At 48.9% G+C, this 15,849-nt stretch overlaps 8 protein-coding genes across 8 annotated transcripts; 2 read left to right on the forward strand and 6 right to left on the reverse strand.

The window, feature by feature from the left end:
* Positions 1-328: 328 nt before the first annotated feature.
* Positions 329-1,888, reverse strand: MRS44_016801 (uncharacterized protein; the record flags this gene model as incomplete). The annotated part of the gene is made up of 1 exon (XM_065618190.1): positions 329-1,888. One exon carries the CDS (start codon positions 1,886-1,888, stop codon positions 329-331), a length of 1,560 nt encoding a protein of 519 aa, XP_065474262.1.
* Positions 1,889-2,856: 968 nt separating this feature from the next.
* Positions 2,857-4,499, reverse strand: MRS44_016802 (uncharacterized protein; the record flags this gene model as incomplete). Its single annotated transcript, XM_065618191.1, has 6 exons — positions 2,857-3,447; positions 3,495-3,703; positions 3,751-3,896; positions 3,956-4,212; positions 4,259-4,300; positions 4,353-4,499. The coding sequence occupies 6 exons, from the start codon at positions 4,497-4,499 to the stop codon at positions 2,857-2,859; spliced, it is 1,392 nt and encodes a 463-aa protein (XP_065474263.1).
* Positions 4,500-5,732: 1,233 nt separating this feature from the next.
* On the forward strand, positions 5,733-7,063 carry MRS44_016803 (uncharacterized protein; the record flags this gene model as incomplete). The annotated part of the gene is made up of 3 exons (XM_046281983.2): positions 5,733-6,654; positions 6,791-6,976; positions 7,026-7,063. The coding sequence occupies 3 exons, from the start codon at positions 5,733-5,735 to the stop codon at positions 7,061-7,063; spliced, it is 1,146 nt and encodes a 381-aa protein (XP_046130596.2).
* A 183-nt stretch (positions 7,064-7,246) lies between these two features.
* On the reverse strand, positions 7,247-8,302 carry MRS44_016804 (uncharacterized protein; the record flags this gene model as incomplete). The annotated part of the gene is made up of 1 exon (XM_046276640.2): positions 7,247-8,302. The coding sequence occupies one exon, from the start codon at positions 8,300-8,302 to the stop codon at positions 7,247-7,249; it is 1,056 nt and encodes a 351-aa protein (XP_046130595.1).
* A 548-nt stretch (positions 8,303-8,850) lies between these two features.
* MRS44_016805 (uncharacterized protein) lies at positions 8,851-9,528 on the reverse strand (the record flags this gene model as incomplete). Its single annotated transcript, XM_046281982.2, has 1 exon — positions 8,851-9,528. The coding sequence occupies one exon, from the start codon at positions 9,526-9,528 to the stop codon at positions 8,851-8,853; it is 678 nt and encodes a 225-aa protein (XP_046130594.2).
* A 1,502-nt stretch (positions 9,529-11,030) lies between these two features.
* Positions 11,031-11,564, reverse strand: MRS44_016806 (uncharacterized protein; the record flags this gene model as incomplete). Its single annotated transcript, XM_046276639.2, has 1 exon — positions 11,031-11,564. One exon carries the CDS (start codon positions 11,562-11,564, stop codon positions 11,031-11,033), a length of 534 nt encoding a protein of 177 aa, XP_046130593.1.
* A 767-nt stretch (positions 11,565-12,331) lies between these two features.
* Positions 12,332-13,792, reverse strand: MRS44_016807 (uncharacterized protein; the record flags this gene model as incomplete). Its single annotated transcript, XM_046284143.2, has 3 exons — positions 12,332-13,510; positions 13,557-13,664; positions 13,718-13,792. The coding sequence occupies 3 exons, from the start codon at positions 13,790-13,792 to the stop codon at positions 12,332-12,334; spliced, it is 1,362 nt and encodes a 453-aa protein (XP_046130592.2).
* A 658-nt stretch (positions 13,793-14,450) lies between these two features.
* MRS44_016808 (uncharacterized protein) lies at positions 14,451-15,344 on the forward strand (the record flags this gene model as incomplete). Its single annotated transcript, XM_065618192.1, has 3 exons — positions 14,451-14,547; positions 14,619-14,907; positions 14,951-15,344. The coding sequence occupies 3 exons, from the start codon at positions 14,451-14,453 to the stop codon at positions 15,342-15,344; spliced, it is 780 nt and encodes a 259-aa protein (XP_065474264.1).
* Positions 15,345-15,849: the final 505 nt, after the last annotated feature.

Below are 15,849 nucleotides of genomic sequence, written 5' to 3' on the forward strand. Positions count from 1 at the left end.
GACATATAGGCGGAAGAATATCGAAGGCAAAACCGGCAAAATAATAATGATGGCAGAAGATAGATAGCTGGGTTTGAACAGGATAGAAGGGATAGCAAACTCTATTTTGTAGGAATATTCTTTTTTTTCTAGCTATGCCACCGGCCGACCGGTGCAGTAGGCATAAGATTAACCTCAATGATATAGCTTTGTAGGTTTTGTTGCAGGTTCTGGTGCTCTTTGCCAAGGTAGAATGTCTATTCTGTTGAGGCCGGGCCCGGTATTATGGGGCAACGACAGTAAACCCGGAGGAGCTTGATCCAGTATCAGCCTCGGCGTCAAGGAGCTATCACTGAGAACAGGTAAAGCTCTTGGCAGAATTCACATCCCCTTTCCCGTCGTATCGCAACGTGCTTGGATACGGGCACAAATTACGGCTGACAGACTTGCCACTCATGGTTGTTTCCGTAAAGAGAGTTTCAGGGCTGATTCCCCTCTCAACCCAATCCACAAGAGCCGACAGTGGTTCCGTTGGATTGGGCCCAACACCCCCAAAACAATGCCCTGCTCCTGGGGCCAGAAATAAACGGTAGAAACTATCCAGCTCGCCCTGGCTGCTGGCCTTTTGGCGCAGCTTATTCCAGTAGAGTACTGTGCCACCGTGCATGATTAGAGGATCAGCCATGCCGTGCCATGAGAGAAGCTTGCCACCTGCGTTTTTGAACCCCGTGAGATCGGGGTTCTCCGATCCCAGCGAGTCAGTTAGTTGATCAACTGACTGCTTGAACAAGTGAAAGAAATCCGACAAGGACAGCTTGGACGTATCGAGGGAAGGATCTTGGGCAATGGCGTACTTGAACCATGCTTCTGCCGTGACAAACGGGACAGGAACGGTTGAGTCGTTGACTGTTGTTGTGTTGGCCAAACCATCAAAATTGGCCCCGGGAGGAGTTCCGTACCAGAGAGTCTTGCCGTTGGGATCAACAGGACCTTCGAGAATCTTGGCCACCAGCTCGGCATGCTTTTTGGTGATGATAACGGTGCTGCCGGTTTCAGTGCACTCGATCTTCTTTGATACAAGTCGCGAGGTATCATAGTGGCACCTCTCAGGTGCAGAGATGAGACCATCGCGAGCTCCATCTAGTGCATCGCATGCTTCGACAATGGCGTCTTGATATGCCCTAAACACACATTGAGGTGGCACGACAATGTTGGTCATCAATACTGAAGGCCAGAATTCCGCAGGAGAGAGTTGAGGGGCGTTGATGGCTGGAGCATTGGCCAGAATGCCATCGAAATCCTTGGGGTGTTTCTCAGCTGCACAGTAACCTTGTCGACCGCCTTGGGAGCAGCCGGAGTAATAAGAGTACGCAGGCTGTTTTCCGTAAAATTCCTTGACGGCGGCTTTGCCAATGACAGCCAAGTCGTGCATGGATCGATGCGCAAAGTTCTCCAGCAACACTTCATTGACTGTGCCGTCGGCTCTGAGGAACCATTTGGTGGTCTGAGAGTCAATAGTGTTTTTGAGCGTTAGGCCTGCATCTGTGAATCCAGCCGCGTAGCCCTGGGCCGCTGGTATAACCAGGTTTATCTCATCGCCGGCGGAAATTCCTGATCCGCCTGTCGCCATGAAACGACCGTTCCAGTCTTGAAGTGGAAACCAGATGCCCACCCTAACCACATCATCAGCGCCATGGTGTTGGAGCGAGAGACTCAGGTTGCAAATGTCGACTGTTAGCTGAGAGCCTGGGGATGTATAGTTTTGTCGTTCAGAGGTTTCAACATGAAGAATCTTGAAGTCGGGGAAGGCTTCAAGTTTCAGATTGGAACAAGACTTGAGGCTTGCATTGACTGAAGCAGCTAAGCCACAGTGGAATGAAAATGTCGTCAACAAAATGAATGGCTTCATATCGAAGATGGTTCTCGAACATGATATCACTCTCAAACACAACTGACTGGGACCAGCGTCGGTTTAAGTACGAAGACACTCGGCAACTCCGAGTCTTGGCAGGCGGGGAAAAGTTGACAGTTGATCCGTTTTACGGTAAGACGGTTGATTGAAAGCTCCTATTGTCATCATTTGCCAGCCGCAGTGTCGATCGGTTTCGCCGTGTAACAGTCTTAGGTGAGATCCGGAAAAGGGCTGACGACGCGCTTGCTACGCTCAACAAATCATGAACGTTTGATTGACACAAGGAGCAGTGTAACACGCGGTCTCACAGAAAATCGTAGTTTACGCAAAGTCTTATGGCTCTAGGAACTGATGCACTGCGAAAGTACCTGCACCGGGATATCTTTGATGGCTTGCCAAAACTAACTCGAAGTGTCGGGATGACTGACTACAAGATGTCGTTCTGAGGTGCGTAACCCCGACTCACAATTGTGACAGCTATAACCCACTACGATGTTATACGCCCATGATCCTGCGCCGCCACTGCTTTAGCCTTTGCTCAGAGTGAGCCAGCAGGGAAGGGCAGGATCCGGGAAGGACACTTGGCTGATGGCCTGTAGCAAGCTGGCAACCCAGTGTCTGCGTGCCGCAGAAGACCTTTTTTCAACTTACAGATACTTGGTTCGCTAATATGACCTGGAAAGCGTCTAATTTGTCTAATTTATGGTAGCAGTAGATGTCCATGTCAAGCAATGAGTAATCTCGGAGAAATGGTAGTCAAACAGAAAAAGGCCCAGTCAGCGCGAAGAGTCACGGAGTAGGCGGTAAAGCCGGTATAACGTGAACATGTGAGGCCGCTTATGCCATTGATGGAAGTAATACAGTAACTGGGATAACCTGCTTAAATCTTTATTGTATTCGGGTGGGTGAAATTCCCATTGCCGAGATCTTGGCGGAAAAGAGTTCATGTCAAATGCACACATGCTCTACACCTCCACACCCTCAAGCTTTGTAGCGACGGTGTCCACACCTACACCTGTCTCAAGCTCACGGCGGAATACTTCAACTGCTTCAATCATACGGTCCAGCCCCAGTTGCAGGTACGTCTTCTCGTGAGCAAAGACGATGCGAAACCAACCAGGTATATCGCCCCCAAAGTCGGCCCCGAGTGCGAGAAAGATTCTATGCTTCAGTAGAGTCGTGTAAAGTTTTAACTGGAGATCCTCAAAAGGCTTCTCGGAATGAATGCCTCCCTGCTTCTTCAGGGCGGTGGAAACCTGTGCCTGGATGGGAGCAAACAAATCAACCCAGATGAACAAGCCAGCGTTGGAACCCTTCTTGTAGGGAATATGGTGACGTTCTAGAAATTTGGACGTCATGATGTAGTTGTCGGCTAGCCGTAACCGGTTCGTCTTGGTGAGGGATTCAACAAAGGCGTCGTCAGAGAGAATACGCGAGGTAGCCAGGTCAGATAGAGATGACGGACAAGTGAAGTAGGAGTTTGCTTCGCAAGCACGAATGAAGGCCTCGTTTCGACTGATGACACATCCCAGTCTGATTCCATTCGATCCAAAGTCCTTGACAAGTTAGCATACTGGTTGCGCTTGCGTTCTCAAGCCCTGACCTTGCTCATTCCCCAAAAGACATGGATCAGGTTTCGATCAATGATGCCATCAGGATTGATAGCTAGTACTGAGGTGAACTCGGGTGCGTCAGGGAACTCGGGGTTCCTCCAAACCGATAGAGCATAGATCTCATCACTGATAAGATGGAGGCTGTGTTTTTGACAAAATTTCATGTACGCCTCAATGACTTGTCGAGGATAGCAACGGCCTTGTAGAAAATTAGGATAGGTCTCGAAGCGTATGGTGCAGACTTACCCAGGGGATTGTGCGGGTTGCAGAGAAGAAGTGCCTTGACACGGATTCCCTGCGCTTGAGCGTCGGCAAGAGCCTTCTCATAGACCTTGATGGTCTCTAGACCGAACGGATCCGTTTCTTCAAAGGAGACGCCAATGGTTTTGGCCCTGGCCTCAAGTTATCAGTCATCTAGGCCTGTACGAAAAGCCAAACATTGGTCACTCACTCAACTCGGTAGCCCAAATCAATAGGAAAGTTTCCATAATATGGGCGGGCAAGCAAGACACCGTCACCTTTATCGCAGATTGAGAAGCCGCTCACCTCGATTGCCTGGCCCACACCAGAGGTAATGAGGAGCTGGTTCTTGGTGACGGGCTCATGAGGGTTAAAATTACGATTGACGAATCTCGCAATCGTGTCTCGAAGGCGATGAGAGCCAGAGAAACCGTCACCGTAAGTCAGAGAATGACTGTCGACACCAAACTGCAAACATTTAGTATCAGTCATGGTGACTCTGTAGAGGACGTACGTTCTTGGTCATGTGCTCAATGACTTCCTCGTGCATCAAAGTCTGCCACCGTCAGCAATCTAGTCCCCGTCACGTTGTCTCGGAAGTAGCATACGTTCTCGGCAACACCGAGACTAACATATCCGCCAGGGTTGGTCTCTGGGTGCCACAAGTCGCAAACCACATCCAACAGCGGGATCTTGCTGGTTGGGGTAGCAAACACGTCACCTCTAGTAGAAAGGTTTGTCTTTGAAGATGCCATAGTTTTGAAGGATTAGTCTCAAGATTGGAAATGTTGATGTGTCGATTTACTTGATGCTTTTGATAGAAATGTTCTGGGTTTTTATATAATCAACTGTCGGGATAACATGGTGAAAATGACATTATTTCCCTTTGGTCATGTCATTGAAGGGCGTGGCGATGTCATTGCAACATGTCAAGACCCGGCCACCAGAGTATCCAAGAGTTCTGGCATTTTTTGTCTATTCTTCTTTTTCAATGACGTATCCGTTATACACAAGATCAAAGAACACACGAAGAGACACACAGCAGTATCAAAATCCAATGCTGTAAAACACCTATTTTTTCTCTATGAACTTGGTGACGCTTCAAAAGAAGCCATGGTTCTAGACTTGAACTTGTCAAGTAAAGGGCGCGCCCAGAGCATGCCTGCCTCCACTTAGTAAGACTTTGATCGTCCCGCTCAGTTAAAATAAACGTCTCATCTCGTCTCAGCTTCTGCTGGATTGGAGGCGTAGACGGAGCACTTAAGTAAGAATACCGTCGTGGCAGCTCAGGATATTATTACCCTTTTTTGGTGAGATTGGCCGTAAGAAAGCCCACCGTGGGTTATCGAAGCTTGGGTATACATAAAGGGGTCTGTAGTCCGGCCTGTTTCCGTTCATGGTCTTCCCAGCTTCGTTATGCTTGGAAGACCAAGGAACTCCGAGTTGTCCTCCAGTAAATAGAGCCAATTAGGCCCCCTAGCCACTATGGGGGCCCCTAACTTTTGGGTGGCCTAACGGCCTATTTTTCTGTCTCACACAAGTGCAACAGAAACTAAGCAGGGAACTGCGCCAGTGTCCAGCCCCTTCAAGTAAGCTTCAGCTGTGTTACGGCTGTGTCATTTCCGTTCCGTTGTTCGGAAGCCTGTCCCTTCGAACCCTCAGACCAAGTGAATACAAGAACAGCCCTATTCCGAATATCACAAGCTTGCGCCTCCAACACGGCGATAAGGCCGGAGTTAAGCCCGGCAAAACCGGTGGAGGCAATGATGCTACCATGACTGAACCCCCCATGACTACACCAATAAGGGTTTGATTTCTCTGCCCGAAAAGCCCGACAGTTCTCGGGTGGTTGTCGGGCGCGCTTTAAACTTTCAACGTTATTACAATGGATTACATGTTCAAGTACAAGGCGAGGGGATATAAAAGCAGAGCCAGTGGCAGTACCTCCGTCACAGTAATTCAACACTCAATCAATATCATCCACTACCATGTCCTCACCTACCAAAGTCTACTTCCCATCCTTTGAGCTGCAAATCTGCGGCGAATTCTATGCTCCCCTTGAGGGATCAGAACCGCGCAATGGAGCCGCTATTGTCGTTAGCCATCCCATGACTGGAGTCAAAGAGCAGACCGCTGCTGACTACGCCCGCGCCCTATCCAAGGAAGGCTTCGCAGTCCTGACGTTCGATGCTGGTTATCAAGGCGAAAGCTCCGGCAAACCCCGTGGTCTTGAAGATCCTCACCAGAGGGTGGAAGACAACAAGGCTGCGGTTACGTACTTGACGACTTTGAAAGACAAGGTCGATCAGGAACGTATCGGTGTCCTTGGAATCTGTGCATCGGGCGGCTACACTTCCTACGCTGCACAGTCAGACAATCGCATCAAGGCTTTGGCAACCGTCAGCGCTGCCTGTGTTGGTAGGATGACCCGAAATGGAGGTCTCTACGAGCACAACAAAGAAAGTCGGACGGCGATTGATGCGGCTCTCGAAGGGGCTGGCAAATGGCGAACAACTCACGCCAACGGATCTCAAGATGATGCTCCTCCCATGTTCGAAACGGATTTGTCAAAGATACCCGACGAGGCCGATTCCTTCTTCAAAGATGCGGCTCAGTATTACGGCACCAAGAGAGGACACCACGAGAGATCGGATCAAAGGGTTCCTTTTTCGAGCTACGATCTGATGGTCAGCTACGACTCGTTCAACTTTCAGCATCTCATCTCTCCTCGGCCTCTTCTTATGATTGCTGGGTCAGAGGCGCAGACGCATCACTTTAGCAAAAATGCTGTCGCGGCTGCCAAGGATCCCAAGGAGCTGGTGACTATAAACGGCAAGAATCATTTTGATTTGTATGATGATCTTTCAGAGACGGTGCCGAAGCTTGTCGAGTTCTTTGCAGAGGCTCTGTGTAGGCGTCTGTGAGGGGGAGTAATGGGTGGCAGTTGAGCTACGAAATTGAGATGAATCTGTGGAACAGGACGGCTGCAATGTCAAGTGAATACCTTCCAGTTTAGTCATATGCCTATTAATACACCCTCTTCCAGTAAGATACTACCTTGATAAACTTGTGTCCCCAAACCACTCTAGAGTCATGGCAGATGACAAGATTTATCTTGTGGCCAGCCAAGATGTCGGATCCGGCTCTTGCGGTATATCGGCCGCTCCAGCCTTGAAGTGGACGCAGATTCCCGCATTGACTGAGAGCCCGGAGGAGCGGACTTACTGCAAAGGTACCTTTTCAGGATGTCCCTTGACCAACTTGCCGAAACTGACCTGAAGTTTTCACCGTGCTTACAGCGGATCTTTCCAAAGCTTAGTTTGATTGGTGAAAGGAAAAGACTGCTTAGGCTAGCATTACATTGAAACCCACTGTGCATATCATCCAACCAGGCTTGATATCCTATTATTTTACAACCCTATATCGAGTCAAACCCGACATTCCTGCCTGATCCCAGCAAAAGCTCTGCCAATCCGTTCCGTTGTAAAATGGTACACACCGTCTATTTAGGCTTCTCTGCTTCAGTAGAAGCTTGTGGCTTTTGCTTCAACCCAGGAATACTGTCCTTGATCCGGGCATAATTGTTGACACACTGCCCTGCACGAACCATTTGGTCGTTGATACTCTGCTCCACGCGATTGTATCGATTTGTAGTCCCCTTTTCTAGTCGTGCATATCGTGTAGTAGTACCCTTTTCTAACCGAGCATACCGAGTCGTAGCTCCTGTGACGATACTGTTGGTGACGTCGGTCTGTGTCTTTTCGATCCAGGCAATTTGTTCATTGATAATGGCGTTGGATTGGTCGGTAAGTGTTTCCCAAGCTTTCTTGTGTTTGTTGACGACGGTTTGGTGAAGTTTCTTGAAGCGACCTTTGGGCCCAGGTTGAGTCTGGGGCTCTTGTGGCTCGGGCGTGCTCTGATTCGAGCTTTCGGTTTGAGGTTGGGAGTATGCGGGTGAAGTTGGTTGAGAGTAGCTGACTTGGGATTGAGAGTATTCTGATTGAGGCGAAGAGGGTTTGGGCTGTGGTTGAGAGTGTTTGGATGGAGGTTGAGTAGGCTCGGTGCTGTAGGCATCCTTTCCAGGATGTATCACCATTTGCGTGTTGGGAATCTGCGCGCTCCCATCATAGACCTCCTTCCCGGTATCGACGCGATGGGCTTCCGTCTCAAAGTGATACACCTCTTTCTCAGATGCATCCATGGAAGCCTGATGGGCTGCTTCTTGAGGATCGTAGACTTCCTTCTCGTCTACAACGATCTCTTGAGATTGGGTCGGGTGATAAACCTCTTTCTCGGCTGCGTCGGCATATAATACTGTTGTCCCGGGCTCGTAGACTTCTTTTTCGGATTCTTCGACATCTGGCCGAGTCACATAGACCTCTTTTTCTGTCGGATCAATGGTTGGTCTCCCCTTGTCTGTTTTTTCTGCGTCATCGCCAGACTCCAATGGCAACTTCTCAGGTACATCGGGTAGCGGAGTGACCTGAGGCCGACGACGAAAAGGATCTTCAGCCTCCAAAGGCGTCGGAGGGGTGATAATGATCTTGACGCTGGACATTTTGTCTGAGAACACGATAGAGACAGGTTGGAATGACCTCACTTTGCGTTGCGTAATCTTCCAAGGCGGGCGTCGGCACTATTTATTCATTCGTCTGTGCTTGGTGCCATTGAAATCCAAAACAAGCTAAGATGAGCAGGGTATCCTTGTTGATTAGCTAAGGGGCGATGCTGTTTGGATCGTCGCAGGTTTATCCGGATGCATTGTTAGTGGAAACAGGAGTGGCTGGGATACGAGGGCTGTGTCATGGCTGTGAGTCCGAGATCTAAGCCACGATAGCGAGATTCGCATGCATGGAGCGAGAAAGAGTTAGATGTTGGCTGTAGCATTTTTATAGAAGCTACCGGGCAATGCAGTCAAGGAGATCTACTACAAGAAGGCGAAGAATGCGTCATTAATTAATTGCCTGCACTGACTATCTGTCGCAGTTCATACTTTTGGCGTCTACTCGATCCATCTTGAGTCGTCCCTCGCCAACATGCTCTCCCACCACATGAACTATCCATCACTCAATCAACACGGCGACGCTTGCTTCCAGGCTCCGACTCCTAATCGATGCGCTCCTCAAGCTCCGCAAATCGGTCATTCATGCTCTGCTCCAGAGAAGCAAACCTGGCGTTGATGCTCTTCTCAAGACGAGTCATTCGGCTGCTGGTAATCTTTTCCAACAAAAGAATACGGCCGACGACGCTCTGCTCCAAGCTGGCGAATCGATCACTGACTTCGTTTTGGAATGCGCTGTGACTCTGATCCCTCTTGTCGATAGAGCGCTTGAGGCTTTTCATCTCGCCTCTGACATTCTCCGATTCAGCCTTGGCCCTCTTCTCATGGCCAGAGACATGATCATAAAACTCGTCCATCAGGTTGCCAATTTCGTGATCGTGCTGCTTCACCATCTTGCCCAGATCGGCATTCTGAGCCTTGGCGGCTGCGATGACAGCTTCTTGGGCGTCCTCTTCAACTATGTCGAGGAATTCATCGGCAAAGTTGGTGAAGAGGTGGGAGAGTCGACTAGTCTTAGGTGAAGGGGAACCATGGTTTTCGTCGGCGAGGGTGCGGGAATCGGACTCGGCGTGATCGAAATCTTCGCCGAAGGAATCATCGTCATCGTCGCCGGGACTGGGAGTATGGTCGTTCCCAACGTCTGTCGCATCATCGACATGCTCGGTCAAGCTGGGAGTGCTATCATCGAATTCGATGGTTTCTCTGATGGAAAAGTCCAACATGATGAAGCTAATATCAGTTAGGCAACTATTCAAGAGTCTGCAGGCGACGTGGAATGAATCAAGGTACTTACTGGCTGATGCGAGATGGTGGTGGTGAGGTGAAGAGGTGGGCAGGGAATCTGATGGAAGACGGTTAGCAGCAAGATCATCAGAGCCACGAAGCGAAATACGGCAACTTACGAGACGTTGACCGAAAGTTGTTTCGTTGCAAAAAGCAAAGAGTCACTCGGTAGGATGAAAGAAAGCGAGGCTTGGTGCGAAGAATCTTGATGTGTTGCGAGATGAAAGATCAGCAATTGAGTGAAGGGAAGAGAAGAGGAGAGACGAGATAGAGAGGAATAATGAACGACTGTTTGAGTTCACTGGTGAGTAAACAGACATATCTTATTAAGTAGAATACTACAATTGAGGAACCTATTGTTCCCAATTAGCAGGTCGTTGCTTCACTTGGATATTTGCGCTGGAAGTAAGGCATCCTAAAAGAGAGAAATAAAATAAAGAAAATACCACTTTGGGTTAATGAACTAAAATGATCGATTCAAAAGGAAGTATTTTCTATTATTGCTAGATATTCCGTTTCGCCTTGCTCATTGAAGAGACCGTGAATCACAGCCATGAGATAAGATGCACTGACGTCATAGGCTCTGCTCTGACATGTCTCCCCAACATCTTTGGGCGCATTCAAATCATATGTTCGTTGTATTCCTCGAATTCCTACATTTGTGCCTTGTGCTTCCCAAGTCCTGGGCCGAAATCGTTGGTTATAGCCTAATACGTAATGTCAACATCGACTCCCAATATTTCCGCGTAAGTTAGGAATGATACTCGAGTCCAATTGTGGTCGATCATATCAGCACGATTTCTTAGGGCTCAGAATTACAAAATAGAGCAAATAGAAAAAATACAATAAGAGATGCGATGTTTTTCTAGCTATCTGGATGCACGTATGCAACAGCATATGCAACCTTTTCGACAAGTCTGTAGAGGACTTGGATGCCCCTGATTCCATGACGGACATACTAAATGACAAAGATTGTGCTTGAGGAATACGAGAATAGTTGGGGGATTGGAATGATCAGAAGGTTGGAGTTGTGGCGGAGGTTTCAGGCTGGAACTGATCGTTTGAGCTCTTCTAAAAGGTCGCAATATTGGAGTAGTCTTGTACATGGTAGGGGGTTTTGTATCCGTAAAGAGGTTTTTCCCCCCACCTATCAATCATTCAACATTTCTTATCTCCTATACTCTCTTGCCGTAAAGGTGCAAAGACTTGAAGTTTCGGTGTGTCTTATAGAAATAATTATCAAATGGCATTACCGGTCAACGACTTTTCCTGGCTTGAAACTAAACCCCGGCGTTATTTGCGTATCAAAGAGGCTATGAATCACAGCTGCAAGATAGGATGCACTAACGTCATGTGCTCTGCCTACACATTAACCTCTGGGAACATCTCCAATGTCTTCGTTCGAAGGTATCACTAACCATTCAACGTACACCTCAAATACCTAATCCTGTGCCTTGCGTTTCCCAAGTCCTGGGCCGAGATCGTTATCCGACATCAAACACACAGCACACTGTGTGGCAGTCCCATTCTCAATCTTCTTTCTCCTCTCGTAATACTGTTTTCTATATCCCTCAAGCACCTCTTCCGATCGTTCACGATGCTCCTCTTCTAGTGGCGGCGGCAAGATGCCGGGTAGTGGATTATGCCACTGCTCTTTTGGTGTCTTTGTTCCATCAATACCTCGGAAGCTCTTCTCAGCCTCGGCGTCATATGGCATTCGGTCTAAGAGGGCTTTTATGAGGGGAGGTGTGCATGGGACGGCATCGACGACGTTGCGATCGGCGTCTAGGGATCGGAATATGCCATCTTTGCCGAGCATGCGGATTCCCATTAGCGTGGGGTCGTCTTTCATTTTGAGCATGATTTCTGATAATTCGTGCTGGGCGGGAGAGAGGTCTTTGGGGTCTGGGTATTCGCAGTCGAAGAAGTCTTCGGCCATGTCGGGTATGTCGGACGTGTCTTGGGATTGCGCCATTGTGAGCGATGGATGAAGAGTGTGGTATCCAGAGGAATAACGGCGAATGATTAATTGCCATATTCTTTATGCTGCTCTTTATATCGTATTCAGAGACCAGGTGCATCAGTAACCTTCTGATCCATGGCATCGCAGTGTTGGTCGCCAGTGATCCAACGTTCTAGACCACGGTCTCTATGCAGGTCTCGGTTAATCTTTACTGCATTCTCCAACGACAAATCCTTAATGACGTTGAAATCTTCTCAATTTGGAAAATTGCTCCAGACTGACGTAGTTGTCGTGTGTTCGACCGAGGTCTCGAACCGCCAAGGCTTCGTAATTAGTATGGCTTCCCATCTGCGCCGCTCGGCCAAGGGCTGTCACTGGAACGGCATTCAATAACGATTGGGAATTTTCTGTAGAATCTAATGATCTGTCGTAGATTTGATAGGATGGTATGCGGCGGACGTTGAGTGCTAGGTGCACACGCAGACCCAAAGTAAACCTATAGTCTTGGGCGTTTAAACGCTCAAGAAACAGTGAAGACCAAAATTCGATCATGCGTGTTAGGCAAACAGTCTTGCGAGAATAAGAATTCATGATGACTTGCCTAGCTATAACCAAAGAATAAGTTTCTATGTGGGCCGGCATCCCATGTAGAAGTTCTAAAATACAGCCCAAACTCCAAACGCCAACCACCTGCTGATGTGAAGAGCTGCCGTTTGGATCTCAAATTCAACACCAAGCCTGCTCGGTTTCAGTAAGAGTCATCGACGGTACCCAGTAGATCAAATACTATCCTCCAGATGAAACTTGTTAGAAATTCCCAATAACTTCGCAAACTCAGCCGTCTGGTGGTTCGGATACTCCAGAGGCTGCTCTCGTCTCTGGCCAACGTTGGGATCGTACTCGGGTGCATGTTTGGCGAAGTTGTTGGGAATTCTCAAGAGACCTTTGTCGATGATGTTCTCCTTGATCCAATCTTTGTGTTTGGGGATGCTTGATGCAGCAGACTTTTGTTTACCTTTGAGCGGAGGTACAATGAGAGTCTCGGAATCTGGAATCCTCAATGTGTCATTGTAGGCGCGAGTGATGGCCAACCACTCTGCATCGTAGCAAAGATGAAACTTTCCGTCGCTGGTGGTTTCCGCATGTGCACCGGTTGGGCGTGTAGGGATCTCTAGCTCCTTGAGTTCCATGTAACTTGCAACGTCTTGACCAACCTTGCTCAAGGCAAGGAACTGAGTTTGCTGGTTCTTGTCCGAGGACTGTGAGATTTCCTGTGAAGATCCACGTCGAGATTTGAAAAGCGGAAGTACATCCTTGAGAGTATCAGGGAGGTCCAATCGCTTTACCGAGTCTTCCATCTTTGAACCGCGATGGTCAACTGTAGCCTCAAACCTGGCATGCATGTGTCCCGAGAACCAATATGAGGGTCGAAGGCGGTTTAAAACTTCTGCCGCAGGTTTGCTTCCGAGGTTGTCAACTTTGGCACTTGCGAAAAAGTGAGGCTTCTCAGCAAAGAGTTGTTCATGGTTCCCGAACAACTCAACCCATGTGGGCCAATCATGGCTGAGAGCAATCTCGACTGGTTGAGTGACCTGAAGAAGCTTCTGCACATCGTATTCCCGGACATGATAAATAGACCGAATGAGATCTCTGTCGTACGGAAGTCGCTCATCATGGGGTTTGCGATAATCTGAGGCGTTGTAGACTCCTGACAGTCCAGCAATGCGACAAGGCCCATAGTTAATGACTCCAGCTGCACCGAGGTAGTAGATATTTGGCGCAAGCCAGCCTCCGTGGTACAGCTCGAAAAGATAGTTGGATGCCTCGTGGTTACCGCCAATCACCAGAGTCAAGACCGGAGCTTTTGCGACGCCGCTGTAGTACTTGTGAAAGTCTCCCATGCGTAGATACCGTCGAGGGACTGACATGCAATTCAAGTCGAGGTCATTTCGAACAGCCTATTATGTGAGTTTAAGTACTGGCGATGGTGTCTTGGGGTTGCACCTGAAAGTCACCGCAGATGATGAGAAAGTCAATGTCTGAGAGAGTCCATCCTTTTGCTTCACATTGGCTTTCGAGTGTCGCATAGATTGTGTCCAACTCCCCGTGACCCTGGATTTGTCTGTCAATTCATTGTCACTTCGTCGCTCAAGGTGCCTACTCACGCAGCCAACCACTGCAATCTTGAGAGTGGACGCAGTCGGGTCGTCAGATATAGTGAGAGTGTCTAAAGTCGCCATAGCGCTATGTCTTCATCTCCAGCGCAAAACATGAGCAGCTCAGTCTATTTAATGCTCACCACGATGGCTTCACTGAAAAGTCAATGCATCCACCTCCAGGCACCCATCAGTGAGTCAATAGTGAGTCAAAGCGACCCATAAAGATGGTGTGACGTGACGCAAGGCAGATTACCACGGGCCAATAAACACGCCCCGATTAGCTACACAGGTTACATCGGAAACAGTCTTTCATTCCCCGGCGTCTACTGCAAAGCCCTGACACATCCAGCGCCACTTGTGCAACAATACCACTCCAAGTCGGCTACTCCAATGTTATCCTACGCAACAGATCTACAGCTAGAGTTTGATACCCCGGAAACCCTCCGCCTTGGCGTTGGTCGCTTCGGCTCTGGACTGCATTTCCGCCCAGACGAATCCGTGCGCGGGCTAAACCCAAGACGAGCCCGGGTTGGATGCCTTTGGAGAAGCCACAAAAGGTTGAATGGGGGATTGGGGTGCAGCATTCCAGACGGTAGAGCATGATCCCCTGTGGCGCGCCCATCGGCGAGACGCCATGGTGACGCTTGCAGATGGGGTGATGATGTTAAATACCGGCTGGCCCATCGAAGCTTGTTACGTGACAGAGCTCGTCTTTTGTCTTTGACTCTCTTTCGCAACCATGGCTCCTGATATGCATCACGTTGATCGCAAGTCGCTCTACACGAGCCTTGAAGCTAGGATTGACTACTTGCACAGGTTTCTCGACTGGGATGACCGTAAGTCTTTCACCTCAAAGCTGACGGAGTTTTTTGGAGACGCCATTGAAGGCAGAGCTGACACGCCACAGGAGATATCGAGGCTCTCGCGTATGGAGCCCAGCACATCCAAAATCTCATCCCCGCCGTCGTTCACATCATCTACCACAAGCTCTCCGAGTTTGACATTACAGCTCGCGCCTTCGAGGTCCGAAACACGAGCTCAGAGTCGCCGTCCAAGGATGAGCTTAGCTCAGACAGCTCTCTGCTGATGGAGCGCCAAAACTTTTTGAATTCGTACCTCACCAAGATGTCGCAACTCAGCAAGGGGTCCTCGGATCAGTCCAAGATGGCGTTTTGGGAGTATCTCGACAGTGTTGGGTGGGTCTTCTGTCGTACCATGTGAATATTTCTGACGAGTCAGTGCTATGCATGTCGGCTTGCAAAAGAGCAGAGAGCTCCGCATCGACTACATCCACATCAGTCTCACTCTCAGTCTGATACAGAGCGTCATGTCACAGGCCATACTTGACCACAGCTCGATTCCGATTTCGAGGAGGGCCGCCATTGTCAAGTCCTTTAGCAAGGTCATCTGGATACAGAATGATCTGTTTGCTAGGTGGTATGTCCGCGATGGGGAGGAGTTTCCGGATAATCCTGCTGTCGCCAGGATACAGGTACCTCGGGGAAATGGTACTGCTGGTGTTGCGGCCACTGCGCCTGGTACAGCAACTGCTGCTGCACCTGCACCCGCCGGGCCTTCTGCTTGTCCCTTCAGTGGCATGTCAAAAGAGAGGGGGCTCAAGGTGGGACATTGAGATGGGGGATGAAGGTTGAGGCAGTTCCTTTTTCTTTACTAATCATTGAGGATTATGATTGAGTTACGGGTACTTGCTGTGTTTGAGATGGGATGCAAACGATTAAGATATTACGAAGGTTTTCTATCTGAGTCTAAAAAATATTCGAAGCGGATTGGCATGCCTGTCTCACATCTTCAGCTGGAACTTGTGAAGCCCATCCATCTGCAGCCGTACTGCCATTGGAGTCCTCAATGTCTCATCACGGTAACATGCAACATCTGGTGTTAACATGCATGTAGAATAAATCCACAAGATGCCAGTAAAGCATGCTAAGTTGCTTTTCGGGCCAGGTTTTTAATCAGCTATTACATATGAGTGCTCTTATGCTGCTTGAGGTTATATACGGAGAAAGTGTGAGCGAGCGAGTGAGTTGAATGTCGTGGTTACAATTAGAGATGCACTCTCGTAGCTCATGCTAGCTGCGAGGTATTGATGTGGACATGACGCATTTATGCTCATTAGA

The sequence above is a fragment of the Fusarium solani genome (genome assembly GCF_023522795.1).
Source record: "Fusarium solani strain SB1 chromosome Unknown bctg00000012, whole genome shotgun sequence".
Taxonomy (NCBI): domain Eukaryota; kingdom Fungi; phylum Ascomycota; class Sordariomycetes; order Hypocreales; family Nectriaceae; genus Fusarium; species Fusarium solani.